The sequence below is a fragment of the Bos indicus genome, chromosome 15, assembly GCF_029378745.1.
Source record: "Bos indicus isolate NIAB-ARS_2022 breed Sahiwal x Tharparkar chromosome 15, NIAB-ARS_B.indTharparkar_mat_pri_1.0, whole genome shotgun sequence".
Classification (NCBI taxonomy): domain Eukaryota; kingdom Metazoa; phylum Chordata; class Mammalia; order Artiodactyla; family Bovidae; genus Bos; species Bos indicus.
The window spans coordinates 56,540,928-56,568,316 of NC_091774.1; the positions used below are offsets into that span (position 1 = coordinate 56,540,928).

Here is a 27,389-nt window from a genome sequence, read left to right on the forward strand (position 1 = left end):
CTTCTCACACTACCATCCTGGAGGGCAGAGCGAGGACACTCACCCACAGCCGGATCCAGACACCCCTGGACACACACCCACATACACACAAGGCAACACACACCACACCTGCAGACCCACATTGTGGGCATGGACACAAATATTGGAAGCTTGGCCACTATTCCCAGACTTTGGTGCCCAGAGAGACACAGACACATGATGTACATAGCTAAGGCAGCATACGTGCAGACATACCAAGGCGCACACATATATCAGTTCTCATGTACACGGATGCACAGCACACACACAGACGTCTGTAGACAAGCACACACATGCAGACACAGTCACGTGCATGGAAACACGGCCACCTGCCTGCTCGGGGCCCCCGAGCGCTGACATCCACACGATGTACACGAAGCCACCAGGTCTGTTCGCACACGTGCACCCTGAGTCACGGCTGCAGCACCCTCCCAGGGACACTAAGCTTTCACTGCTGCCTCCTTTGACCTTCAGCTGCCCTGTAAGGCAGGTGGGGCCACGAGCTGATCCCCAATGTGCAGTGAGGAGCTAGGGGCATAGAAGCGCCCACAGACCAGCTCCTGGGAGGAAAGTGGAACAGAATCCTGGTTTGAATTCTGGTCTGTGTCTGCCCACTGCTAGCTCTCCACTGACCACCTGTGTGCCCATGGGTACGCACAGAGGCTCACGCCGAGGGGCCTCATGGCGATTAGAGCAGAAGCTTTTTACAGATGAAGAGGCTGAGGCCTGGAGAGAAATCCCTCAGGCCTTCTGGTCGCTGTGGAGAGTTCAGTAGAGGAACCAGGGCCATGCTTCTGGCCAGGCCACAGGGGCACGGCACGCGGAGACACAATTATGCACAGAGTCCTGGGCACGTCCCAGGATGGGCACGTGGATGCCCTCCCTTCTCAACGTGGACACCACAGGCTTGCTGGGGCCCAGCTGTGGTGTTTCCAGTCCTTTCCATGAATCCTCACAACAACATGGGGGGTAAGGGTGACCCATCCCACTTGGCATTTGAGGAAATTGAGGAGTAAAAAGATTAGGCCCAAAGCTGTGCAGGTCAGGATGGCAGGGGCATCTCTCACAGTGGAGTCTAACACTTTCCACCACACAGCAGCTCATGGCTCCACACACATCACCCACACCCCTCTCACATCTACACACACACACACACACACACACACACACACACACTCGGCACAGCCCCCAGTAGAACATTCTCCCCACTACTCCCAGTTCAGCTTTAGTACCAGCTCCGCCCTCCCAAGGGGTCTCTTGAAGAAGGACGAGTTTGTTCAGGGCTTAACCTGTCCCCTGGCCCCCACCCTCTCCCCTCAGTCAAGGAAATGAATTCCATGTGTGTCTGGTCCGGCTGCTCTGAAATCAGCCTCGGGGATTTGGAAAGTAACCCTTTGATGTTGGAAGCCAGTTTAATGAGCTAGTTGTGGGTTTTTTTTTTTTTTTTTCTGTAAGACAGAAGTCTCATTTTCCTGACACCCCAGGAATTATCACTCCCCTCCTTACCCTTCCCTGAGATCTTGGGAGCCCAAGACCTGGACTCTCAACACAGTGCTCACAGAGGTTAGGCCAGCTAGGGAGGAGAGGCGGGGAAGGAGGAAGCTCGCTCTGAACATTTGCTGTGGACGGAGCCCTGTGTTAGGATCAAGCCTCGGGTGGGCCCTCTCCAAACCCATTTTAGAGATGACAAAACAGAGGCTCGAGAAGTGATGACAGGAGAGGATGACCTCCTCTCTGGGCCCGGGCACCGCGACTGTACAACAGGGACAGCGTTCTCGATGGAAGGAATAGTGAGCTCTATAATGAGCTCTGAGAGTCAGAACCGTTTGTCAAGAACAAAGCACAACATGAAAGGAAGGGACTATTTCTATGTTTTTTATTGTTTCTGTGTCAAGAGGCAAGTTTACCCGTAGGATTCACAGAGGAAAGCATCAGTGACTATTGCCCTAGGGCACATATTAATGAGAGCCAGTTGGCTGCCAGAGAACTCAGCAAGGGAGCTTGTTGCAGGGAGTGGAGGAGGGAGAGGGCCTGGGAGTGTCCAAGCACAGGAGTCTCTGGGCTGGTGCTGGCCCCTGCCCCACTCCATCCTGCTCCTCAGGGCCTGGCCAAGGCCCTCCCCGCACCCCAGGGCCCCGCTGGGCTCTGGAGGGCTTTGGCAAAGGCCACCTTGATCTCTTGGTTTATGAGCTCCTGCCAGGCATCCCTAGAGGAAAAGGATAGACAAGAATAATAAATGCACCACCCAGAACAACAGTGGTGGGCATTCAGAGCCCACAGCTGATTACAAGGAGCCCCCTCACTGTCCTTGGAGTCTCCTGATTCCCGCAGCAGCCCAGCCACAGGCACACCACTGCTGTCCACACTTATATCTGTAGGGGACGGGGCCCAGAGAGGTGAAGAGCCGCTCACTCCTTTACGTGTGGGTCCAGAGGCCTCCCAGGAGTTGGGCAGCTAGTCCCAGCTCTGTGCCTAACGCTCTGGGGTGAGGAGCTCTGTGGCTCTGGGGTTTTAACACAAGTCAGAGCAGTGACACTGGCTCCCTAGCCTACACACACTTTCATTTTCTCACCGGCTTCCCACATATGCCCAGAGGAGTGTGGAATGGTGTTATTGCCTGTGCACAGAGAAGGGAGCAACGTGGTGAGTGGCAGCCAGGGCCTTACAGCAGCTTGGCAGAGCTACTTCTGAGCACAGTTGTCAGGGGCAGAGTGGAAAACGGGTCCCGGTGTGGAGTGTCTCTGTGACAGGTGACGGGAGGCCCTTCTTTGGGTTCTGCTGCCTAGGTCATGGTTATACCAAATCACGAGGTAGGGGATTCCCCATCCCCTGATCTCGACCAGCTTCCCCAAACAGCACTCAAAATAAAGATAAGTAACTTCAGCAGATATGGCAAATACAGAAAGTAAGGATAAAAGCATTGTTAGAAAACTTGACTTAAAAATCAAACTATTAAAAAAAGAAATCAAGTTACAGCATACAGTTCAAGCAAAGATTTGGTAACTGCCTCATAAACACAAGTCCAAGACAAGTTCCCACCCAGCTGGTCCTTCCTGCAGAGATTCTGTGTGTCTGTCTAAGCATCTCTCCGTGGGTCTATGGGTCTGTCTGTCTGTGATCTCACGCCCCAGTAAACAGAGGGGCACGTGGTGGTGTTTCCGCGTGCATACGTATCTGATGCTCATGCAGGGTGGAGGGTGTGTGTACACAGGCGGGTGCACTTGTGTGCTTGGACTCCCGTTCCCCCACCTGCTGTATCTAAGTCCGTGGGCCTAAGTGGATGTGAGATTCTTCTGTGCTTCCGAGAGTCCTGGGAGGCTCCCAGGTCAGGTCAAGCTTGCTGGGCCTAATCTCCGCTCTCTTTCCTCCCTGAGCCAAGAAGATGAAAACGTTGCTGGCAGTTTCTAAAGTTCCTGGCCTGGAATGGAAAAGTCATCAGCTGAGAGAGCTCGGGGTGACACATAGCTGCCAGACCTGCTGGCTCCCACTCCCAGGATGGGGCAGAGGGGTCGGGAGAGAGAGAAGATGAGAGCTCACCTCCCTGGGAGTCTGTCACCTGCAGACCTGCAGGCGGATCAGCCAGCCAGCCAGACCCTCCTGGGGGAGGTTCCATAAATGCATCAGCAAGGAAAATCAAGGAGTAACAAGTGCTTCAGGGACACAAGGCTGGGAGATGGGGTGGGACGGCGACAGGACTCTGATTAGAGTGTGTGGTGAGAGCCTCTTCGCGAAGGAGGCAGCAACAAAGCTGAGACCTGCAGTACAGGAAAGGACCAGGCACAGGGCACAGAGAGAGTGAAGGCCCTGAGGCGGGAAGCTCAGTCAGTGAGTCTTAAGGGGCAGGAGGGAGGCCCCGAGGTGGTAACTCACAGTACAAGGTGCTAGAAAACTGAGCCCACGGGGCAGGCCCAGGCCCGACAGAGCAGGGCCTCAGAGGGAGCATGAAAGAGTTCAGGTAGGAAGACCCAGAGGGTGTTAAACAGGGAACCGCCATGTGAATCACGTGTGTGCTGTTATTTAACGATCACGCTGGCTACTGGGCAAAGATGGATAAGGGTGAAAGCTGAGAAGCTCCTGCAGCGGCCAGGAGAGAGGAGGTGATGGAGAAGCCATCTGGCTGAAGTCTCCGGGACAGGGACTGGCTTTCTGACTGTGGATGGTGAGGCCACCCACCAGAAGAGAACTCTGGGGGAGGCCAGGCCTCCGGTGGACCTGGCGAGTCTGAGGTCCTCTGATAGCTCCAGAAGAAACTGTTGAGGGGGCAGCGAGAGCTCCACGGGCTTGGAGCTCAGAGTGGGTTGGGGGCCGAGGCCCAGAGGGGAGGGGGGCGTCAGTGTCAGGAGAGGAAGGGCCGCCTCAGGGAGGAGCTCTGTCCAGCCCCAGCGTGGAAGGGCTGGGGAGAGGAGAGGAGCGGCGGGGAGCCGGGGGAGGAGGAGATGGAGATCGGGGTGCACAGGCAGGGTGCTGAGGCCGCCTTTGGAGAGCCTTTCTAGGAAGAGGGAGGCGGGGGAAACGCTACTGCGCAGTCAGGTTGGGAACTAAAACTGCCCACGATGCTGGTGACACGGATGCAGGTCACCAGTGACCTCACGGAGCCTTCTGGGCGGACTGGGGCAGAAGTCAGGCTGCGGGGGCCGGCGGGAGTGGGCGATGAGGAAGTGAGGTCAGCGTCAGCAGACGGGCCTTCTGAGAGAAGTGTCTGCGCGTGGAAGCAGAAACGGGCCGCTGCTGAGGATAGTAAGCTCAGAGGACAGTGGCTCTTGGGGGCTGGAGAGGCGGCTGGAGTAGAGGACCTGGAGGGATTGAGCAGGGCCAGGGGGCTGCAGCCACTTGCCTAGGGGAAGGCCCTGGGAGGTCAAGAGCCTACTCCGGGTCACAGAGCCTGGCCGGAGCCTGGTCCTCACCCAGCAAGCCTTCTGCCAAGTTGAAGGACCCAGGGCTCTGTGGAGGCTTCTGTGAACACAAGCTGGTTTTGCACCCAGCAGTCTGGAGTGTCCTTATTATTTTTTTTTAAAGGGTACACCTGTGTGTGTTCTGCACATTGAGGGCTTCTCCAGATGCCACTGTGTGTGTCCCCCTCTTCCTTCCTCACTGGACCCCAGGGATGGAGATGAATGGGGCACTGTCTGCCCCCGGGCACAGCCCTGCCTGGGCTCCCTGGGGTCCCAAGACCTGGGACACCCCAGCAGTGGGGGTAGGAAATGGCCACTCTGACTGCCCTCAGCCCCTGTCCACACCAGTCCTTCCACGTGGGGGATGTGCTGCTGAGGCTGCTTGAGCACTGGTCTTTTCCCAGGAAGCCCATGTCTGCCCTACATGGGGTTTCTCATCTTTGAGAGATAGCAGGAGGGCAGCCTGGGATGGGGCCTGTCCTGGAAATGCTGAGAGGAGCCAGTTGGAAGTTTTAATGAAGGAAAGGCCCCACTCAGGAAGCTCTGATGTGGTTGTGCTGTGGACCCCTGATGGGGCTCTGTCCATCCCCAGGCTAGCTGCCCACTTGTAGAATGAGCCCATGGGCCCCTATGGTCCCTAGGTCCTCCTCATTTCTAGGAAACTAATTCTCAACAAGAGGCAGCACCTGTGCCCTCTGGCCTCTGCAGACTTCCTGTGGCTCCAGTGGAAGGGAGTGAGGAACAGCGTGTTGCTGTAAAACGTACTGGCTACCCCTCTACCAGCATCCCCGGTGGCTCAGATGGTAAAGAATCTGTCTACAATGCAGGAAACCCAGGTTCAATCCTTGGGTGGGAAAGATCCCCTGGAGGAGGGCATGGCAACCCACTCCAGTATTCTTGCCTGGAGAATCCCATGCACAGAAGAGCCTGGTGCAGTCCACACGGTTGCAAAGAGTCGGACATGACTGAAGCGACTGAGCACAGCACAGCACAGCACCCTCTTACCTCACCCTCGTTGCCCTCAGAGAAGGATGTGGGATCGCAGAGGACAGAGGACAAAGGGAAGAGCCCAACTTCAAGGCAGGCACCAGCTCTCCAAGAATTTGCTTCTTTTGACCTCCTAAAATACGAGGACCTTTGATGTGTAAATTCCTCATCTGCAGAAATAGTTTGAATGGTGACAAATGCCCAGTGATATTTATCAACGTATCGCCTCGGGCTTCCTTGGCAGCTCAGATGGTAAAGAGTCTGCCTGCAACGCAGGAGATCCAGGTTTGACCCCTGGGTGGGGAAGATCCCCCGGAGAAGGAAATGGCAACAGAGGGCATGGCAACCCACTGCAGTATTCTTGCCTGGAGAATTCCGTGGCAGAGGAGCCTGGCCGGCTACAGTCCATGGGGTCGCACAGAGTGGGACACTGAGCGACTAATACTTTCACTTCACCTCTAACCGGCTCAGAATGGGAAGAGTCTCCATGCTTGGTGACAAGAGGGAGGTTGAGCCAATCATGGTGCCCACATGCTGCAATCCCGATGCTATGAGTGTGTGTAAAGTGCTCTGAATAATACGGAAGGGTGCTCAGGACTCTGAGCAGAGAACACAGACCAGAATGAGAAGTTATGGAGACAGAATGATCTCATTCATGAAAAACCTCCCAGAAACAGGCTGACAGGAACCACTCTGAAGTACTAACAGCAGTTGTCTCTCAGGAGAGGAAAGATGGAGATTATTTAGTCATGAAACAATCCTGTATTTCCAAGTTTTCCACACTAGGCAGGTAATACCTTTATAATTAGAAAAATAACAAGTGTCAAATTTCAAACAAAAGAGGCCAAGCTTTGGGGGGAAATTCCTCTTACTCACCCTGGTTTGATGTCCAGAGGTGTGGGGAGGGGTCTGGGGAAGCCCACCTTCCCCACCAGCCCTTCCCCTGGAAGAGAGAGGAAAGGAGCTTAGCAAACCTCCTCAAGCAGAGACCAAGGGCAGCGGCATGATTCCCAGCACTGGGAGGAGAGCAGCCTAGAGCCTGGAGGCAGACTGTCTGGGTCCAAATCCTAGCTCTGTCACTTGGTAGCTGTGTGACTTTGACCAACTTACATCACCTCTCTGTGCCTCCATTTCCTAAATACTTTACAGAGTTGTTGTGAGGATTCAATGAATTTATGTTTATCCATTAGAGAAGTAAATAAATCATGAATCTTGAATTCTATAACCAGCAGACATGGAACACTAAGATCCCAGGATTCTGTGATCTGTGAGTCTCCCAAATAGCCAAAGGTTCCGCTGGTCTTCCCTGGGGTGGGGGTGCGGCTGCCTGGAGGTTAGGAGTGGAGGGGCCACGAGGGGTACAGGGATCAGGGCTGGCTGTCCTAGAAGTTTCGTGTCCCACCTGGCCCAGGGATGGGTATAGACCCTGGGATCCTCAAGTCAGGCCAAAGAACCTGAGGTTGGCATGCTGCCCTCCCCACTCCCACTCTGCGTCCCCTCCCGTCATCAGAATCCTCCGCTCCTCAGGACTGCTAGCACCCACTCCCCTGAACAAGACATGCCTGCCTTACTCCAGCTCACTCTCTCATAACCTCAGCCTCCAGAGCAAAGTGTTCCACTTACACTGGCCCTCTCAGGCTATGTGACCCTGGGCAAGTTACTGCTCGTCTCTGAGCTGCACTTTCCTTCTCTGACATCTCACTGTGTGATGAAGTCAGTCCCGTGGGGCACCCAGTTGGTGGGGCCCAGTCACAGCCCTCAGCCTTTAAATGCCTTGGCTGCTTCAGTCACTCAGTAGGCCCGGCCGTACCTGAGGAATTGGGGAAACGAAAGAGGGTAGGGTAGGAAGAAAAGTCATTCATAGGATGGTACCATTATTAAATGTGATATTAAAAAAAAAAGGAATACAGAGGTGACAGAACAATCCCTGCCTTTTCAAGGCTGAAGGGCAGGGACACCCAGCATCACTCTACAACAGCAGAGGGTCAGCCATGGGACTGGTGGGTGCACAGAGAAGACAGGATAGTTATTGTTGGGGGAAAGGAAGAAGAAGAGTATTCCTGGATCAGGGCAGGCTTCAGTGAGAGCTGAGGTCTGCGCTAAGGTTCTGAAGGATGAGTAGGAGCCCAACAGTGCTATGGAGAAGGCACAGGCTTTGGAGCCACCAGATCTAAGACCAACTCTGTGACTTTGGACAAATCTCTTTGCATCTCTAATTTAATTTCCTCAACTATACAGTAGGGATATGGAGCCTCCTTTCATCATTCCTGTGGTAATAAATATGTTAATATCTGTTGGGCATCAGTATGCTGCCCGGGTAGGCCATCAGTAGAAGTAACTTCTCTGCCCTGGCACTTATCCTCATGAGGAGCCAGATGAGGGTGTGGCTCCCAGGAAGAAACGTTTCCGCAGAACTAGGGGAATAAGGAGGACACGGAGGGCGATCAGCTCCCAGGCTGGCCTTGCTTCAGCGACATCAGTCAGGTGAGAATCTCTCCCACTGCCCACAGAAGCTGGACCTCTGAAGACGTTTCCAGTCAATCCCAGGAAAGCAAGTCTCTCATCTTTATCTCAGTCTGCCCTCTGATGTCAATTTTGTAGCCTTCATCCAGGCTGAGCAATGTCTGGATGGTGCTCCTGCTGACATGAATTCTGTACGCTGAGGAGAAAGGAAGGTAATAGTCAAGTTATTACCTGGAGAGAGCATACCTAGTGTTTGGTAAAATCACTGAGCGCCTGTAACAGCCCCCAGTTCCAGCCAGCAAGGCACACAATTCTGATTCATGCAATGCCCTTTGCCTGGCCTTCTTGTCCCCCAGTAGATTGTTGGGCACTAAAGCAACAGTTTCAAGGCAAAGCAAATTACATGGATTGAGGTTAAGAAGAACAGAAGCTGAAGTCAAAACACAAGCTGAAGTCTGAATGTAATCTCTACTTGTAGGGAAGTCTTTGAAGGCTGATCAATGCAGATAAGCAGTTATTTTACCTTTAAGGGCAGGACTCCCCACTAAGGCCACCACATCTGGTTAAGCACGATATGTATGGAGCAACATCAGAGAGCACACCATCTGTGCAGCCAGAGCAGAGGCTGAGCTTTTTCACTGCTATAATCAAGCCATCAGAGTGGCTCCTGCTGCCAGCAAGTGGCTAACATGGCATTTTAAAAATTGAAAGGGGTCCACTCACTGTGTGTGTGTGTGTGTGTGTGTGTGTGTATGTGTGTGTGTGCGCGTGCGCGCACGCGCGCACTCAGTCGTTTCTGACTCTGTGCGACCCTATGGGCTGTAGCCCTCCTGGCTCCTCTGTCCACAGGATTTCCCAGGTAAGAATACTGGAGTGGGTTACCATTTCCTTCTGCAGGGGATCTTCTTGACCCCAGGATCGAACCCACGTCTCCTACAGCGCAGGCAGATTCTTTACCACTGAGCCACCTGGGAAGCCCATTCATTTTAAAGATGGGGAAACCAAGGCCTAGAGGAGCATTTTGGCTCAAGGACACTGAGGATGCTAGGTCCAGCTGGGGACCCAGGTTTCCTGCCCCTCAAGCCATTGTTTTCCCTGCTAATTCTCTCATGAGATCATGACAAAAGCCCTGTGCTAAGTTGTTTTTTTTTTTTTTAAATAAGCGACATCCATCATCTCCTTATACCGCAGTGGCTTTACTGGTGACTAGGGCACGCTGCCATCAGGTGGTGGCTTGGTTACTAAGCACTGGTTCAAACAGCCAGGCTGTAGCGGTTATTGAGAGAGTCCCTCCCTGGACAGGATAGAAGTATGAGACACTCACGCAGCCCTGTAGACTCCATCCAGGATGCGGTGTTAACGGTGTCCCCAAAGAGGCAATACCGAGGCATGGTGAGACCCATGACCCCTGCCACGCAGGGCCCTGAAACTCAAATGTGCCCAGTGAGCTCCTAGACCCAAGAGAAGACCCTGCAACAGTCTCGTCCTTCTCACCCTTCCGCCTAAACTGCTGTCCCCACCCTACATTTTGGGCTCCAGCTACAGGGTGAAGATGAAGCTGTATGGCATCTCCAACAACACCCAGAGAAGAGGTGACATCTGTGCCTGGCTCTGGGCTGGGGGTAGGAGGACACAGAAAAATCTAGGCTCTGCTCTTAGGGAGCTCTCAGCCTGGCAGGGGGAGATGTGTAAACTATAACCAGTGTCATGAAGAGGGAAGCACCAGAGCTGTGCCAGTCCAGAAAGGGGACTCTGACCCAACCCTGAAGACTTCCTGGAGGAAGCGGTATATAAACTGTGTCTTGAAGGATAAGAAAATGAGTGGGCAGGGAACAGCAGGTGCAAAGCCACAGAAGCAGAGAGCCCACATGCCTGTGGGAAACTGCAAGTGGCTGAGTATGGATGGAATACCAAGTGGGAGATGAGGCTACAGAGATTAGCAAGGGTCTTGGAGGCTATGTGGGGCTGAGGAGTTTGGACTTTATGGGGTAGGAGCATGAGAAAGATATACTATAGTAGAGACCCCAAGGCATCTCCTAGTCCCCAACCCGCAGAAACTTAGTTGTCTGCCTGACCACAGAAGGTGTCTGTCCTGCCTCTTCTGTCAGCTTCTCACCAGGGACTTAGATGCCCTTGACAGATGCTGAGACCGAAAAAAAAAAAATGTGAATCTAAGCAAAACAGATTGTTTGATTTATAATATCTTAGAAGCTTAAAATAATAGAATAAAATTGTTTAAAAATTATATTATGGAGTTTTAGAATCTCAGAATTTCAGAATCCTTTGGGTTGCCCCAGCCAGCACCTTAGGCAGGGCTGGGAGGCTCCCACAGCCCCAAGTCCTTACCTGAGTGCAGGCCAGCCCTGATGCGAATGGGCACAGTGGGCACATGCCTCATCCGGAAGTCACCCACAGAGCTGAGGATGTCCAGGGCCATGTTGACCATCTCAGCAGCGTGCCGGCTCCCGTTGTGCCTGGGCACTCCCGAGGCCACCATGTAAGCATCTCCGATGGTCTCCACCTAGAAGTCATAGCCTTCATGCTCCAGTACAAGCACTCCCCTCCCTGGACTGATCCACGTGCCACACAAGGCTGCCTCTCAAGAACCCCTGGCCCACCCCTCAAATCTCTGGCCCACAGTGGCATCTTTCCTAGCCTCTCTAACAATGATTAAATCTGCATGTTTAAGATCACCTTTGTCTGAATTGAAGGTAACCGTGCCTGTCTCATCTCCTTTGAGCCCAGGCCATGAGCATCTTGGCAGCAGAGCTGGGTGTCCCAACTGCACAACGCTGCAGGCAGATCAGGGCTTCATCTGGAGAGAAGCGCAGGTATATTGGATACATTAGCCTACTTCCCCAACCCTTGATCTTCCAAGGTGTACTCCAAGAATGCAGAGTTTGAAATCTGATAGATGGATATAAACCCTGGGTCTGCCATTTACCCTAGTCTGGCCGCTTCACTTGTGTGAGCCTCTGTTCCTCTTACATGAAATGCATATTAAAGATACAGTAATAAAGAGCCAGTTTCATCATAGATGTTCAATAAGCAGAGACTTCAGTCTTTACCATCATCATCATCACCACCATCATCATTTCCTGCACTAACAGTTTTGGAGACAACAGAATCCCAGAGTCTTAGAACCAGGAGGGACTTTAAAAGGCCACCCATCTGCCTTTCCAGTGGCTGTCTGGGCCTGTTCACATCTCCTTCTTGAGGTGGCTGCTTCTCCCTCTAGGCAACTCTAATTTATAAAAGTTGAGTTGAATGGCAATTGCCTTTCACCTGCTGGCTCCAGCTCTACCTTCTGAACTCAAGCCGCAAACCTTTCCTATTCTCAAGCTCATTCTCTATTCTGAAGACATCTTTTCAGTTCCTGGGGACACAGATGTGTGCCATGGCCTTCTCCCCCCTCACAGGCCAGGCCAGCCAAGCTTGAAGGTAGCAACTCTACTTCTCAGTCTTCCCATTTGCAGGTTAAAGAGCCCGGCTCCTGCACTGCCCCTCCTCAGCATCACTGGACCTGAAGAGCAGAACCTTCTCTTAGGCCAAGTGTGTGCACTCTCCCTTAGAACCTGGGACATAGAATAACAGACTGGTTCCAAATCGGGAAAGGAGTACATCAAGGCTGTATATTGTCACCAGGCTTATTTAATTTATATGCAGAGTACATCATGAGAAACGCTAGGCTGGATGAAGCACAAGCTGGAATCAAGATTGCCGGGAAAAATATCAATAACCTCAGATATGCAGATGACACCACCCTTATGGCAGAAAGTGAAGAGGAACTAAGGAGCCACTTGATAAAAGTGAAAGAGGAGGGTGAAAAAGTTGGCTTAAACTCAACATTCAGAAAACAAAGATCATGGCATCCAGTCCCATCACTTCATGGCAAATAGATGGGGAAACAGTGGAAACAGTAAGAGGCTTTACTTTTGGGGGCTCCAAAATCACTGCAGATGGCGGCTGCAGCTGTGAAACTAAAAGACGCTTACTCCTTGGAAGGAAAGTTATGACCAACCTAGACAGCATATTAAAAAGCAGAGACATTACTTTGCCAACAAAGGCCCATCTAATCAAAGCCATGGTTTTTCCAATAGTCATGTATGGATGTGAGATTTGGACTATGAAGAAAGCTGAGCACCAAAGAATTGATGCTTTTGAACTGTGATGTTGGAGAAGACTTTTGAGGATCCCTTGGACTGCAAGGACATCCAACCAGTTCATCCTAAAGGAGATCAGTCCTGGGTGTTCATTGGAAGGACTGATGCTGAGGCTGAAACTCCAATACTTTGGCCACCTCATGTGAAGAGTTGACTCACTGGGAAAGACCCCGATGCTGGGAAAGATTGAGGGCGGGAGAAGAATGGGACAACAGAGGATGAGATGGTTGGATGGCATCACCAACTCGATTGACATGGGTTTGGGTAGACTCCGGGAGTTGGTGATGGACAGGGAGGCCTAGTGTGCTGCAGTCCATGGGGTCACAAAGTGTCGGACACAACTGAGCGACTGAACTTAACTGAACTGAGACAGTGATAATAATGATGATGCTTCTCATGTCCACAGGGGGTGCTGTAACTCAGTGCATCTCCTTCCCCATCATTAGCTGTGGACTGTGCCCTCCTAGCTCTGTCCCCAACTTTCCCTCTCCCTCACTTGGGATATCTCTGCCCCAGTACCCAGAAGTGATCTGCCCTAATCACGCCTTACTGAGCTCAGATACTTAAATTTGCTCCCTACAGCCAATGGCTTAAAATTCACTCCCCATGGAGCTAGCGATCAGGGATTCCCATGATTTCTAGAATTCCCTGACTTACTCCTAACAATTGCTACTGGTTTTCCATGCTTCAGCCAAATGGGAACCTTTTGCTCTCCACAGAGACACTCAGCGCTTGCTCACCTCCAGGCCCTGATCGCCCCTGAAATGTTCTCTATCTGTTGAGATCTGGGCCCTCCATCAGCCCAGTTCACGTTGTATTGAGACCATAAAGTCTCCCTCATCATCAGCTGGGAAACACGTTTCCTTCTTCGGGGCTGTGCCCTCTATCTCCCTTCCATCATTCACTGTCGCCCACCCAGCACTTACTTGTGGGCTGGCATGAATGCGCCAGGGACAGTACACAGCTGCCCCCCTACTGTGTACATTTCCACAGAGGAGAGCCCTCCCACCTCACAGCCCAGAGGGAAGAATACGAGCAAGCCCTGGCTTTCCCTCTGCCCACACACTTCTTCCTCACAGGAGGATGAGCACATTATCTGACTGGCAAGATGGGAAGAAGCACTAAGTAAGTGCTCCTTTAAATACTTATACAGCAGTCATTACATGCCAGACACAATTCCAAACCTTTTACAAATATTAATGCTTTTGATCTTCACAAAAATTCTGTGAGGCAGCTATTGCCATTTTGCAAACAGAAAACTGGGCCAAAGAGGTTAAGTCACTCGCCACCATCACACAGCACAGATGTGAGCTTGTTCAGAGCAAATCCAGAGCCCATGTTCTATGCTGCCTCTTGATGCACGCGGCTTGGGCCCTTTCTCTCTCTCTTGTGGGGAGAATCTGCCTGCTACGTGGGGTTCCCTCTTTCCTGCCCTGCACATGGTTAGCACATGTGTCTGGGCCAAGTCCTGCCTCCAGAGGCAGCCCAAGAGTCCTACTGCTCGCTAGCCCCACTCCCAGCTCACCAGGTGTGCAGGGGCAGTGCAGGAACAGTACACTCGCTCTAGGCACCCAGCGCTGCCTCAGATGGGTGACCCAAAGTCCAAACTGGCGTGGAGGAACAGGAGAAAGCCCCAAGGTGGCCGCACATCCAGACTACCTTCTCCAAGTCGCTAAGCTAAATTCTAGCCCTCCACCTGCCTGCCACCTGAGCAAGAAGGGAGAGTTTGATGTAATTAATAACCATCCTACAACCCTAACAGCAGAAAGGTGACCAGGCACAGGCTCTGCTCTCTAGGAGCTCAGACTCCCAAAGATGATCACCAGAGATTTCTGTCGCAGGGGGCACTCAGCTGCAACTGAGAGCTGCAGCTCCTTGTACACAGGTGTAGTCCTTTAGCAGTGGAGAGAACACAGCCAGAGGAGAGGCTTCCATACTAACAGACACAGACATGAATTGCTGTGTGACCTTGGGTGAGTCATCTACCTCTCTGAGCCTGTATCCTTATCTGTACAGTCAGAATAATAATCCATCCCTCTGAGGGGCACTGCGAGGATTAAATGAGATATCCTGTGACAATCCCTAGGCCAGGTCAGTCCTCTGTTGATGCTTAACTGGTGCATCTGCGTGAGTTCAGTTGCTCAGTCATGTCTGACTGTTTGTGACTCCATGGATTACAGTCCACCAATCTCCTCTGCCCATGGGATTTTCCAGGCAAGAATACTGAGGGCATGGGTTGCCATGCCCTCCTCCACAAGATCTTCCCAATCCAGGGATAGAACCCACATGTCTTGCATGCCCTGCGTTTGGCAGGCAGATTCTTTACCACTAGCGCCACGTCCCCCTATTCTGTACTTTCAGGAGGAGGCCTCAATGCCAGTACATGCTGTGCTCATCATTGTGTTGGTGTGAACGTCAGCACCTTCTCTCACATTCTGCTCAATCTGCTGGATCACCCTAAGCCAGAGTCACTTTCACCTCTCTTTTACAAATGGAAGCTTGAGGCTCAGAGAGGTGAAGTGATGTGCTCAGAGTGGCTCAGCCATGTGGGTGGGGCCAAGCTCACCCTCTGGGTTGAGAACTGGAGTAAAAGCCCTTTCCTCCCCACTCCTCCTCCATACCTCCGCATGCAACCCCACCCCCACCCCCCAGCCGTCACCCCCTACCCGGCAGCCCAGAGGGCCCTGCTGTGGAGCTCTGTCCATGAAAGTGCTCTCTCAGTATCTGCTGGGAGGGAATCGCAGACCCCTTGGGAACCAGGAAATGATCGCCTGGCTGCCTCCCAGCCCAGACTGGATTAAAGAGCAGTAACCAGATCCTGCTGGAATGGAGGGGAACCCAAGGCAGCTGAGTGAGCGACGAGAGAGGCGCCTGCACTTGGGAAGGACCCGGCCTCCGGTTTCCCCACATCTGGACGGGTGTGCAGGCCTTGTTTTATTTCATTCCGTTCTGCCAGAAAGATGCAGACCTCCTGGCCAGAGTTCAGAGCAGATCAGAAAGCGTGATTCAGAGCTGAGAGGGACACATGTGTGAGAAAAGACTAGCAGGAGAGGAAGAGACAAGGCCAGGGGTGACTCAGGGCACATCAGAGCTGCAGGGCCCAGCACGAGGAGATGAGGAATCTTTTCCTAGGCTCTGGAGGCAAGAGGGGAACACAGCCAGCATGACAGAGAATGCCTCAGGCCGTGGGCTGGGGCAGGAACGTGGGAAACCGGAGGGAAGCTGAGTGCTAGGAATGTCAGCAGCTCAGGTCTCCGCTGGTCAGTGTGGGGCAGTGAACAGATCTGGGCAGTGGTGGTGGCCTTGGCAGGCTCCTGTCCTGGCTCTGTCACCTATCGGCTGTGTGATCTCGGGCAAGTCGTTTCCCTCTCTGGGCCTTAGTGAGCTCCTCATTTAGTCAACACGTATTTTCTGAGGACCCACCACACGTTGGACATTGGACATTGCCAAGCACTGGGGACAGAGTGGTTTAGGTTGGAACCGACCCGTCCGGGGGTTGTTATGCGAGCATCACACAAGAGCTCCTAACCACGTGTGCGAGGGCAGGGCAGCTAACCTGACACCAGGAGGGAGCAGAAGAGGAGGGTAGGCAGGGTTCCAGGAGGAGGGAACAGCATGTGTGAAGACCTCAAGGCTAGAGGGAGCAAGAGAGCAAAGCCTGTGTGAGGAACGCAGAGGGCGCAGAGGCAGAGTGAGAGTCACTGGGGAAGAAAGTGGGGCCCACTCCTGGAGGGCCGGCTGTGAACCTGTGGCTTTATCCTGAGGAGGTCTGGGTCCTGGGAGGACCATGACCCCTGAGGAAGCTAGTTTTCAGAATGTCCAAGTTCAAGTCTCAGCTTCATGTCCTGCTGAGACCAGCTGCTCAACCCCTTGTTTCTTCATCCGACGGGGTGCTAGTACCTACCTCACAGCTTGTTATGTTGTTATGATGATCAAATGGCACGATACATATAAGGCATCTAGACTGCATACCTGGAGAAGGCAATGGCACCCACTCCAGTACTCTTGCCTGGAAAATCCCATGACGGAGGAGCCTGGTAGGCTGCAGTCCATGGGGTCGCTAAGAGTCGGACACAACTGAGTGACTTAGCAGCAGCAGCAGCAGCAGACTGCATACCAGTGTGCGGTATACAGTAAGCACTCAATAAATACTGGTGACTACTGCTGCCTGGATACTGTGTGTAATGCTATCAGCAGGTTACCTGGCACCTCAAAGAGTTAGTTCTCACCTCTGAAACTTCCTGCCCATGCACCCTTCCCTTCCTGGCTTCAGCCCAGCCCAGGGCCTGGCCCTCTCCAGCCCCAGTCTTCCTGGAGGGCTGTGGCAGGAAGGGGGCTGGCAGGTCACAAGTGAAGGTGAAGAGCAGGGGAGCCAGGGTATGGCTGTCTCCTGGGAGCTCCTCCCCACCTCCTCCACCATGTCTGAGGCTGATCTGGGACCCCCAACAATGGGATCAGAATAGGGGCAGGGTTGAGTTGGGAAGGCCCCCGTGGCAGGCAGAGAGGGCAGAAGGCTATTCACTTTCACAGGGTCACAGCTTTACACAGAATTTCTACCAGGGGGAGAAAATCTGCCCATGGTCTATGAATCCCCTGGGACAGGAATCATTATTCCTGTTTTATATTAATAGATAAGGAAACAGAGGCCCAGAGAGGGGAAACCAAAGTGACACAGAAGCTGGTGTCCAGGGTGGGACTCAAACCCAGGATTGAGAGGTACACAGGGACTAGATCATGGAGGGGTTGATGGCTCTGCCAAGGCCCCTGCTGCCCCCTCCAGGGTTTCCCACCCACTTCCACTGATGGCCCACTTCATGTCCAGCCATCAAAGCACATTTAGCATTTCTCACACTTACTAGGGCCACCCTCTCAAGCCTCAAAATTTAGTACATTATTACCCCATTGCTTGCTCAGAGCAACCACACCCAGGATGGACAATGCTAGGAAGACAGCACCTCTTCCAGGAAGACTTCCTTGCTCTTTACTCTAAACATCTACTCCCAGCTGGATTAGAGGCCCTCTCAGCCTCCTCTGCCTCCCCAGATCATCAATTTCATAGTTGTCTTCCTCTTTTACAGACAGCACTGAGAGCTCCCTGTGGGCAGGCACAGAAGCTGATTCATCTGTCGACCCTCACCTGGAACAAGTAGACTTTATTTTCCTACCTCTTGAATCTGGGCTGGTCTTTTGACTTACTTTGACCTATAGAATATGTCAGAAATAATGTACCCAATTTCAGCTTAGACTTCAAAAGACTTCTGAACTTCTGCTTTCTCTCTCAGAACTCTGCCACACCTTTTAAATAATACCAACTCACCTGCTGGAGGGTGAGGTACCATGTGGACCAGAACTGAGTTGTCTCAGCCAAGGCACCCAGAGTCCAGCCAAAATCAGCAGAGCTTCCTCTCACCCACACTGACCACAGATGTATGAGTGAGCCCAGCCGAATCCAGAGAATTTTCTAGCTGGACCTATAGGCTTGTGAACAAGAATAGATGTGTATTGCTTTACACTATTGGGTTTGGGGGTTGTTTGTTACACAGCAATAGCTTACTGATAGACGATGCATAAGCAAATGACTGGAAATACAGGTGTGATGCAAACACGATGTAGAAGAGAGAGGGATGGAATGCCTGCCTCCTGGTCCTCTTACCCTATACATGTCACGGTTGCCCAGAACCTCATCAAACAATGTGTAGAGGTCACTGAGCAAGCCCACCACCTCAACGGGCTCACTCAGGGCTGCGACGGTGGTAAAGCCCACAAGTCACTGAAGTGTATGGTAACCTGATCAAAGTACTCTGGCTCCATGGCTGCCCCCATTTTCAGAGCTTCAGTCACAGACCCGAAGGGATAGGAAGGGCCAAAGTCACAAGTGGAAGGACCCTCTCTCCACAGTTGGAAGTGAGGGAGGGGTATCTGTGGGAAAGTCCTGGGATGAGTGTCTGGGGGTCTGGGATAGGTGTGCTGTGTGCTGGTTCCCCTCTCTGGACGTTGCTTCCTCAGAAGTCAGATGGGAACACTGTACCTTGTCCTTGTTCCCAAAGGAAAGAGGCAGCAGAAATTCAATACTCATGTGCACAGCACAGTGCCTAATGCATGCAAGGGCTCTATGAAAATATGATGGGTAAATAAACAACAAATGAATCAATTCATGGAACCCAGCTTTACCGAGTACCTGCTTTGTCCCAGCTCCCCAGGTACCATGCTCAGAGGCACTGAGGCCAGAGGCACAATCAGGTCCACTCACGGGGGCAGCATCCGAGAGAGCAACCTTTCTGTCCTGTCTCTCCAGCTCCAGCTCCTCAGTCCGCTCCTGGGTCAGGTCCTCCAAGCTTTGGGAATACTTCTCCAGCATCCGCAGCATAGGGTCAGCAACACTGGTCTTCTTGCCTTGGTTGATGCTTTCGAACTGAAAATGGAATGAAAATCCCAATTTATCCATGAAGATCAGCAGAGCACTTGGCCCTCACGTTGAGAATCTAGGCCATGGGAATGAACCAGATATAGTCCCTGCCCAGAAGAGTTGGATGGTGGGGAGTAGGTAGGTAATAGGCAAGGGGTGGCAGCTCTGACAAGGGGAAGCAGAGACAGCAGGGAGGAAAAATGGGCTAGTTCTCTGTGAGGCAGACAGGCATGGAGAGGACTTTGCAAAGGAACCCATTCCCAGCATTGTATCACCATTAACAAACACTTTGGTTCTTACAAAAACACTGTGGAATAGACATTCTTTGTTCTCAAAGATAAGTTGGTTGGGTGAATGGATAGATGGGTAGATACACAGAAGCATTATATGTAGACTGCTCATATATATAATCTATTTCTACCTCTTTATTTCTCTCTTTGTTCAAAAATTTTTTTTACAAAACAAAATTATAAATATGTAAGGGCACTGAGACCAAAGGAAAGCAAAAGCTAAAGAAGTCAATCCAGGAGTGAGGTCTATATGTAAAATGCAGGCTACAACTTGGTCACAATTTTGGATATGAGCTCTCTAGCAACAAAGAAAAGAGGGAAACAGCGATTACATAATATATGGAGTCCATGAGACAATGGAGCATTAAACTAGTTTCCCAGAAGGAATACAAACTGCTGGTGCTGAGCAGAGATAAGTACCTCTCCTAGGTCTTTGTAAGATGATGTTATAAACTGTACCTTCAACAATAACCTTAGCCTTGTTTTCTAAAGAGACTTACTGGAACTTTTCCCAGTGTGGTTTGTACCTTACCAAAGTGCAATCAGCAGGAAAATCAAATTAATGATGATCAAAGTGGAGGAGTTTATTCCTGTCTAAATCCAGCATCTTGACCTGTATGTGTGTGTGTATGTGTGTGTAGGTGTTTATATCCAACCTTCATTAATACTGCTTTTCTCAGGCAAATGTCTGTAAGGTGGGGAGTGTCAGCAGCCCCTGAAAAGCACATATTTTGTATTGCCCATTAGAAGCAGAGGCACAAGCTTCAGGGCAGCTGCCATGGGTGTGACAGCTGCTGACCCTGAGACAGCAATATGGACAAGAAGAGGACTGTAAGATCGACTCTGCAAGGAGGGCTCCCATTTATAATGAAGAAACAAGGGATCTGAGAAGTGCAACTTGCTGAGAACGACGCAATGGTGGAACTGCATTTCAAACAGGGGTCTGTTATATATTAATTCTATCACCAGCCACCCCACTGAATTATTTCATCATTTGGAGTGTGTTTTCCATTGCTTCCCTTGAATTGCCCAGGAACGAAATCATAGAATATGCAAACACAATTATTTTTTTCTTTGTTGTTGCTGTTTAGCTTCTCAGTCACGTCAGGTTCTTGCAACCCCATGGACTGTAACCTGCCAGGCTCCTCCATCCATGGGACTTCCCAGGCAAGAATACTGGAGTGGGTTGCCATTTCCTTCTCCAAGGGATCTTCCTGACCCAGGGATCAAACCTAAGTCTCCTGCATTGGCAGGCAGATTCTTTACCACTAAACCACGAGGGAAGCCCATTTTCTTCTTCCTTTACAACTTTCATTTTCTTGCTTAATTACACTGGCTGATACTCCCAGAACAATCTTATATGAACACAGTTTAAGTCTTTCAACTTCAGGGTCAGTGCTCTTTCTCCTCATTCTCTCCTCAGAAAAAATACTTTTTTTTTTGCTTAGTTATTTCACTTGATGGTCACACCAGTGTGTCCAGTTGGATCAGAGTTAGTCCTTTTAGACATCACCTAAGGAAATCTGAGGCTCAGCAGTGGAAGTGATTTGGCCAAGGTCAAGTAGTAGGTAAGTGGCTCTGGTTTTTCCTGTGGTCATGTATGGGTGTGAGAGTTGGACTGTGAAGAAGGCTGAGCGCTGAAGAATTGGTGCTTTTGAACTGTGGTGTTGGAGAAGACTCTTGAGAGTCCCCTGGACTGCAAGGAGATCCAACCAGTCTATTCTGAAGGAGATCAGCCCTGGGATTTCTTTGGAAGGAATGATGCTAAAGCTGAAACTCCAGTACTTTGGCCACCTCATGTGGAGTTGACTCATTGGAAAAGACTCTGATGCTGGGAGGGATTGGGGGCAAGAGGAGAAGGGGACAACAGAGGATGAGATGGCTGGATGGCATCACTGACTCGATGGACGTAAGTCTGAGTGAACTCTGGGAGTTGGTGTTGGACAGGGAGGCCTGGCGTGCTGCGATTCATGGGGTTGCAAAGAGTCGGACACGACTGAGCGACTGATCTGATCTGATCTGATCTGAAGTGGAAGCATAGATCTGAATGCAGGCTGTCTGACCCTTAGCCTCCCCACAGTGTGATATGGTTCTCATCTTCTGCATGTGGAGTCCATCATGTGCCAGTCTCTGCCTTCTCTGCCACTGAACCTGAGGCAGGCTTTCCCCACAGTCGCCCCTCACTCAGGCTAAGATCCTTCTTCCCCACCTCATTAGCCACGGCAATCTCTAACCCCTGGAAAGATTCTAGGCTGGTGTTTTAAGAACTGATTTTTTGGCCTAGCTCTGCCACCCACCCTCACAGGGGCCACTGAGAGCTCATTCACTCTGAGGTCCACATTTCCCATAGGATGCCTGTATGTTTCTCCTGTCTTCCTATCTCCCACTCCCTCATCACCCGTCTGGATGCCCCTCTGGCTCACTGAACCTCCCCTTGGCAAAATTCCACTGTGGCTGGGGAGTGGAGGGCAGGAAACGGGAAGCACAAAAGCTGTCACCACAGGCTCAATGAGTCGGCCCTGTGAGAGCCGTTAGCCAGCTCAGTCAGGCCCACACACAGCACGTCCGCCCAGCAAACCCGTCCAGGCTTGCCTCACCCCTCCCGGTACAGTCCGCAAGGCAGGCCGGGGATGGGAGCGGCAGTCCCCCTCACACCTTCCACTCCCTGATGCAGGAACCAGCGCTGCCTCCATGACCGCAAATGGCCCCTCTGCTCTGGTGCCAGGAGGCCTGGCGTGGGGTCGGGGTTCCTAGCATCAATGCTGCAGAGACAAACCTAGGTCTGTGTTCCAGCCCCACATTTCACTTCCTTGGTTACCTTTGGCAAGTCCCATCACCTCGCCATGCCTCAGTTTCTCTCTTGTAAAGCCCAGATAATAGCAATGCTTCCTTGGAGGGCTATCAGGAGGGTTAAATATAAGCATAGGACTTAGCATGGAGCTTGGCACTCAGGAAGGAAGTGTCTATGAACCCAGAGTTCTAAGAAAGATTCCCGCAGATGGTAGGCCTCAGGTTCCACCCTCAGGGGTGATGATGCTGGCCCATTGCCCCCTCTATGCACAGGGTTTCCAGGCCCCTGGGATAGGGGGGCCCCCACTGGGCAAAGTGAGGTGAACTGATTCGCTGTTTCTTGTGAGTAGCCAGCTCCTCTGGTGGCACTGGCCTGGCTATAGATCTGGTCCAGATTGGGTCTGTCCTCTGGAGCCTCCTCCCAGCACTGCTTCATTAGCTGGATGCACTCAGGTGGCCCATGGTCAGGGGACACCAGGGGCTGGCTCAGGGGAGGGGGGGATACCACCTTCCTGATTTCTGCAACAAACACAGACGCGCCAGTGGGGCTGAGGTCCCCAGGATGGCTGGTGGTGAGGCATGGGCCTGGGATCCTGAGATGGAGGGCAGGCTGGGCCTGTGGGGTGTGGATACCAGGCCACGAGAGTGTTCCTCAGCCTCTTGTTCTCTGCTCCAGGGCATGCTGGCCAGTGGTCCAGGATTGCTGTTTTCCTGGGCCCATTCCATAGTGTGGCGGGGAAAAGGGTCTCAGCTCGGAGCTTGAAGAATGGGGCCTGAATTCTGGATCCACCACCACCTGTCTGTGAGATGGTGAACAACACAGCCATCTCTCTGAGCCTTGGTCTCCCCGTCTATGAAGTGAGCTTAACAAACTGCCTTCGTGAGATGAGTGCTGAGGAAGGAAATGACAGATGCTAGATTTGGGGGTGCTAGGTTCACCCCAGCCCGTGAACCCTGCACAACTTGCTGCTGCTCTGTTGCCAGCAATGTCCAAGAATGTGCTCACAACCTGGGCACTGCAGATCTGTCTGGCAGCCCCACCACCCGGAGGCCATCTGGGGTCGACTCTGCACAACTGTGAGGCAGGACTCTCTGCTTTGCATGTTCGCCATCATCATGACTCTTTTCCCAGGACAGTCCCTGCTGTGGATCTTCCTGTGCCCGTTCCACATGATAAAGACCACAGACTGAGTCGAGATCTGATGGATCAGCGATCCAGCTCCATCTCTGTCACTTGTCATCACTCTGTGCCTTGGTTTTCCCACCTGGGTCAGCCCTAGGGGTGCCTCAGGGAGCTGAGAGATTCATGGGCACACCAGGAGGTTGAGAGGCTGGGTACAAAGCTCAGGCCTTCAGCGGCACAGGAGGAGATGTCAAGATTATCCTTCTAATCCTGTGCAAGCTATGCTATGTTCTGAACTTCAGTCTCCTCACCTAATGATAATAGGACAGACCTCACAGGGCCATTAGGGGTGGAACAGGAGGGCTGGGACCCTCCTCAGAGGAGGCAAAGAGGTGGGTTCCTTGGAGAGAAAGTTCCCTGGAGAGTGAAGAGAAGCTTCTCTCTGGATTTCCCTTTGCCGACCTCCTTGTTGGGGGAAGCCCATGATTCACTGTCCCATTTTACAGACAGGGAAACTGAGGTTCTGAGGAGGTGGTAACATCGGTCAACTGAGCCACAGGGCCAGTAAAAAGTAGATGCTAGAACTGGGCTTGATAGCCTCCCAGCCTGCACTTTTTTCTCTGCCCAGAGGATCCCAGTCTGTAGGCGTTAGGCCCTGAGGGCCTCTGAGTAGAGGGTCTAGGAAGCTATATATGCTTATAAAGGAGTGTGCACAGATGGAGCTCATAATATATCTCACACACACACACACACACACACACACATGTCCAGCTCTTTTTCAAAAGCATTCTAATGGTGTGATGAATAAAATACAGATCCATTTCAAAGCGTTGCTTATTTCAGAGCAGGTTTTTGTCTCTGGGTATTTTCTCAGTCACCAGATACTAAAAGTCAGATAGTAGCATGTGAGGCTCCAAACTTTTTTGTCATTAAAGTAGAGTTCTCACAGGTGGTCATGTTGGGAACCCATAGCCCAGGCCAGGCCAGATCTCCTTTTCCCTCCCCATGCTGAGCCCACTGTCCACATCCAGCCCATCACTGGGATGGATCAGTCCTGCTGGCCGCTGACCAAGAGCCTGTACATCCAGCTCCATGGAAGATGCTTTCTGGATGACTCCAGGAGATTTTAGGCCAATACCATTGAGCCCACTGGGATCCCAGACCACAGCTTCCCGCTGGGAAGTCCTGCCCCTCTCTGAGCCTCACTGCTTCATCTCTGAAGAGTGCACTTACCACCTCACAGCACTGTCCATTGGCATAACACAGATGACAGTGCTTAGGAAACCACACGTGTCCACCCCGCCACAGAATCTTAAAAAGATGCTACTTCTGGGACTTCCTTGGTGGTCCAGTGGTTAAGGATCTGCCAGCCACTGCAGGGGACACAGGTTCCATCCCTGGTCAGGGAAGATTCCACATGCTGCAGAGCAGTTAAGCCCAAGCACCATGACTGCCGAGCCCAAGCTCTAGAGCCCATGAGTCACAATTACTGAGCACCCCAACAAAGAGTAGTCCCCCACTCACCACAGCTAGAGACAAGCCCACTCACAGCAACGAAGACCCAGCACAGCCAAAAATAAATAAATAAAAATTAATTAATTGTTTTTTCAAAGATGCTATTTCTTAGAGCAAAGAGGTCCGCTTCTCAGTAGGAGAGTGGGAAAAACCTGGGCTCTTCCCCAGTCGCATACCCCTAAAACCACCCAGGGTCTAGCATGTGCCAGGCTCTTGTCTAAAGCATTTCACTGAATCCTCACAAATACTCTTGGAGCTAGGCATCATGGTCCCTGTTTTACAAATGAACAAACAAGCTCAGAGTCTGAAAGAGATTTACTCAGAGTCATGAGGTGAACTGGTGTAGAGCTGGGCTCAAGTCCATGTCCCCCAAAGGCTGTGCTCTGGACATTTCACTCCCTGAGACCAGGAAAAGTGCAGCCAGGGAGTAGCAGGTCCGGATTGACAGCCCAATGCAGGGGCGACCCTGGGGTCCCTGAAGTCTCAGGAGCACTGGCCTGAAGGGCCCTGCACAGCAGCAAGACTCACAAACCCCATCTGGCTGTTTGCCTTCCCACCCCCTCAGCAGGCAGATGTCAGCAAGTTGGAGGTGGGGGGGAGCAGCCAAGGAGAGTTGAACAAATGGTGTGACCAAGCCCTTCCCCTTCCCACTCCTCCACCCCATAAATTTGGGACCTGGAATGCTCATGATTCATGGAGCAATACTTTGGTGGAGAAAAGAAGTGAGGCCAGGCCTCCCTGTGAGGTACAGATTCTCCATCTGGGGTGGGAGGAAAGGGGGCTCCATCACTCCATTACTGCCTGTGCTGTGGGCTGAAATGCAGGGTATCCGTGGGACAGGTCCCCGGGATTGGACAGAAGCAGCCGGGGGGCAGGGGGGCACAGGCTACTGAAAGAGCAGCACAGAGCCCAGGGAGCCCTGAGAGAGAACAGACTCAGAGGTGGTGTTTCTGAAGCTGGGCCCTGGCACTGGGGTCTGAAGAGAAAAAAATGTGTAAGACCAGGTGCTGATGGGGAAGGTGTGAGTGATTACCCCAGAAGCACAAAGATGTGCTTCGAGGAGCCCCACTCAAGCAGAAGACCAAGTCCCCAAACACCCAGAAGATTGGTGACATCTGACAGGGATTGGATGCCTGACATTTTAAAATTTAATCCTCACTCTAAAGATGGGAAAACTGAGGCCGAGAGAGGGTAAGTAATTAGTGTACGGTCATGCAGTAAGTGATCCAGGGGAAGAACTGAGGTCTCCATAGATGCGAAATCTGTGCTGGGCAGCTGGATGGTTAGGGCATAACCACCTCTGGACATGGCAATAACATTGGGAGAGGAAGAAAGGGGTTTGGCTTTCACCCAGAAACCAATGTTTTTAGTTCTAGAAATGGTGAGCTGCCATTTTGGTAGCTGCTAAAGGCTGCTTGGCTTAAGCCAAAGAAACCCATTTCTTGTCATCAAATCAGGCATGTGTGTCTCTGTGGTTATTTTCAGGCCCTGATTTCCTGATGCTCACAGAGCTACTCAACTATGTGGGGACTCTGCCAAAGACAGGCCGAGGAAAGAGGAGGAGGATGATGTACCTTCCTCTGGGAGCCCCGAGGAACCGTAGGGCAGGCCTCGAGTCAGCACCTCCTGCAGGACAATGCCGATGCTGAAGGTGTCTCCTCTGAGGGTGCCCCGCCTGGGTTCTCTGGGTCCCCACAGTAGCTCTGGAGCTGTCCACAGCAGCTCTGCAGTCACAAGGCAGGACCACACGGCCGTCACTGGCGGACCATCCAAGCTGGCCAAGCTGGGTGGGTGCTTCACACATGTTGTGCCATTGCTCTGTCCCTACAGTCTCAGAGGAGGGAGGTGCTTCTGCCCTCCCCCATTCACAGGTAAGAGTCCTGAGGCTCAGAGAGAAAAAGCCATCCACTCCAGGTCACACCACAGGAAGTGCTGGAGGACCAGGCATCTCCCCCTCTCCCCTTCCCTCCAAGCGCCGGGCTTAAACAGAGGCCTCAGCACCTACTGGCAGCCCCCTGCCCACCCCTGAGCTGACCTTCTGGGGCTGGCTGGGGGCGGGGAGCCCTCTGAGCATCCAGGAGCTCTGCATAACCGTGGTCAGTGACCTTCAGCACAAAGCACCCACCCACCACGCAGTTTTGGGACTTGAGGCGGCCATGAGGGAAACGCTGATGGTGTAGATACCGCACCCCTAGTAGAGTGGAATCATGAGGGTCCCTTAGGACTGTGGTGAATGAGAAGGACTCCTGCTTCTCTCAGAATTCCCAGGAAATCTCCCTGCGTCCCTTCACCCTTTGCCACACTGTTCAGATTTTTCTCAATAAGACAAAGTGGAAAATGAGGCCTGGGAAATGAGCCTCTCTTGTCTCCCTTCCCTCCCTGTTGCCCCCACAGCTCCAGGCCTGGGAAGGGGTCTCACATGGATCAAATCCAGCAGCAGGGAGGCCTTGAAGGTCCAGTCCAGCCGCAGAGCCTCATTCCTCAGCAGGTCCTCCAGGTTGCCCAGAGCACAGTGCTCCAACACCAGACCACTAACCCAGGGGCCACGAAGAAGCCCTGGAAGGTGGTGATGTTCTCATGCTGCAGCTCCCACATCTTCCAGCACAAGGGCACCTTAGCAGCCCCTGGGGACTCTCAAAGGGTGGACATCTGGCCCCCTGTATTTAGAACCCAGCACAGGGCTGAACACAGAGAGGCCTCAGAAATGTTGGATGGAAGTGATGGGTGGATGGATGAATGAAT

The 27,389-nt window shown here is 52.2% G+C and overlaps 1 protein-coding gene across 1 annotated transcript in view; it reads right to left on the bottom strand.

The window, feature by feature from the left end:
• Positions 1-1,816: 1,816 nt before the first annotated feature.
• LOC109569035 (guanylate cyclase D-like) overlaps positions 1,817-27,389 on the bottom strand; it is a 42,816-nt gene continuing 17,243 nt past the window's right edge. The window contains 16 exon segments of the mRNA XM_070803257.1: positions 1,817-2,224; positions 6,774-6,840; positions 8,253-8,311; positions 8,448-8,556; positions 9,685-9,783; positions 10,707-10,881; positions 18,177-18,289; positions 18,292-18,354; positions 18,728-18,741; positions 18,774-18,809; positions 18,811-18,935; positions 22,383-22,528; positions 26,222-26,371; positions 26,683-26,841; positions 27,069-27,185; positions 27,188-27,242. Of these exon segments, the coding sequence (XP_070659358.1) occupies positions 2,116-2,224; positions 6,774-6,840; positions 8,253-8,311; positions 8,448-8,556; positions 9,685-9,783; positions 10,707-10,881; positions 18,177-18,289; positions 18,292-18,354; positions 18,728-18,741; positions 18,774-18,809; positions 18,811-18,935; positions 22,383-22,528; positions 26,222-26,371; positions 26,683-26,841; positions 27,069-27,185; positions 27,188-27,242 (1,596 nt within the window). The 3' untranslated portion in view covers positions 1,817-2,115.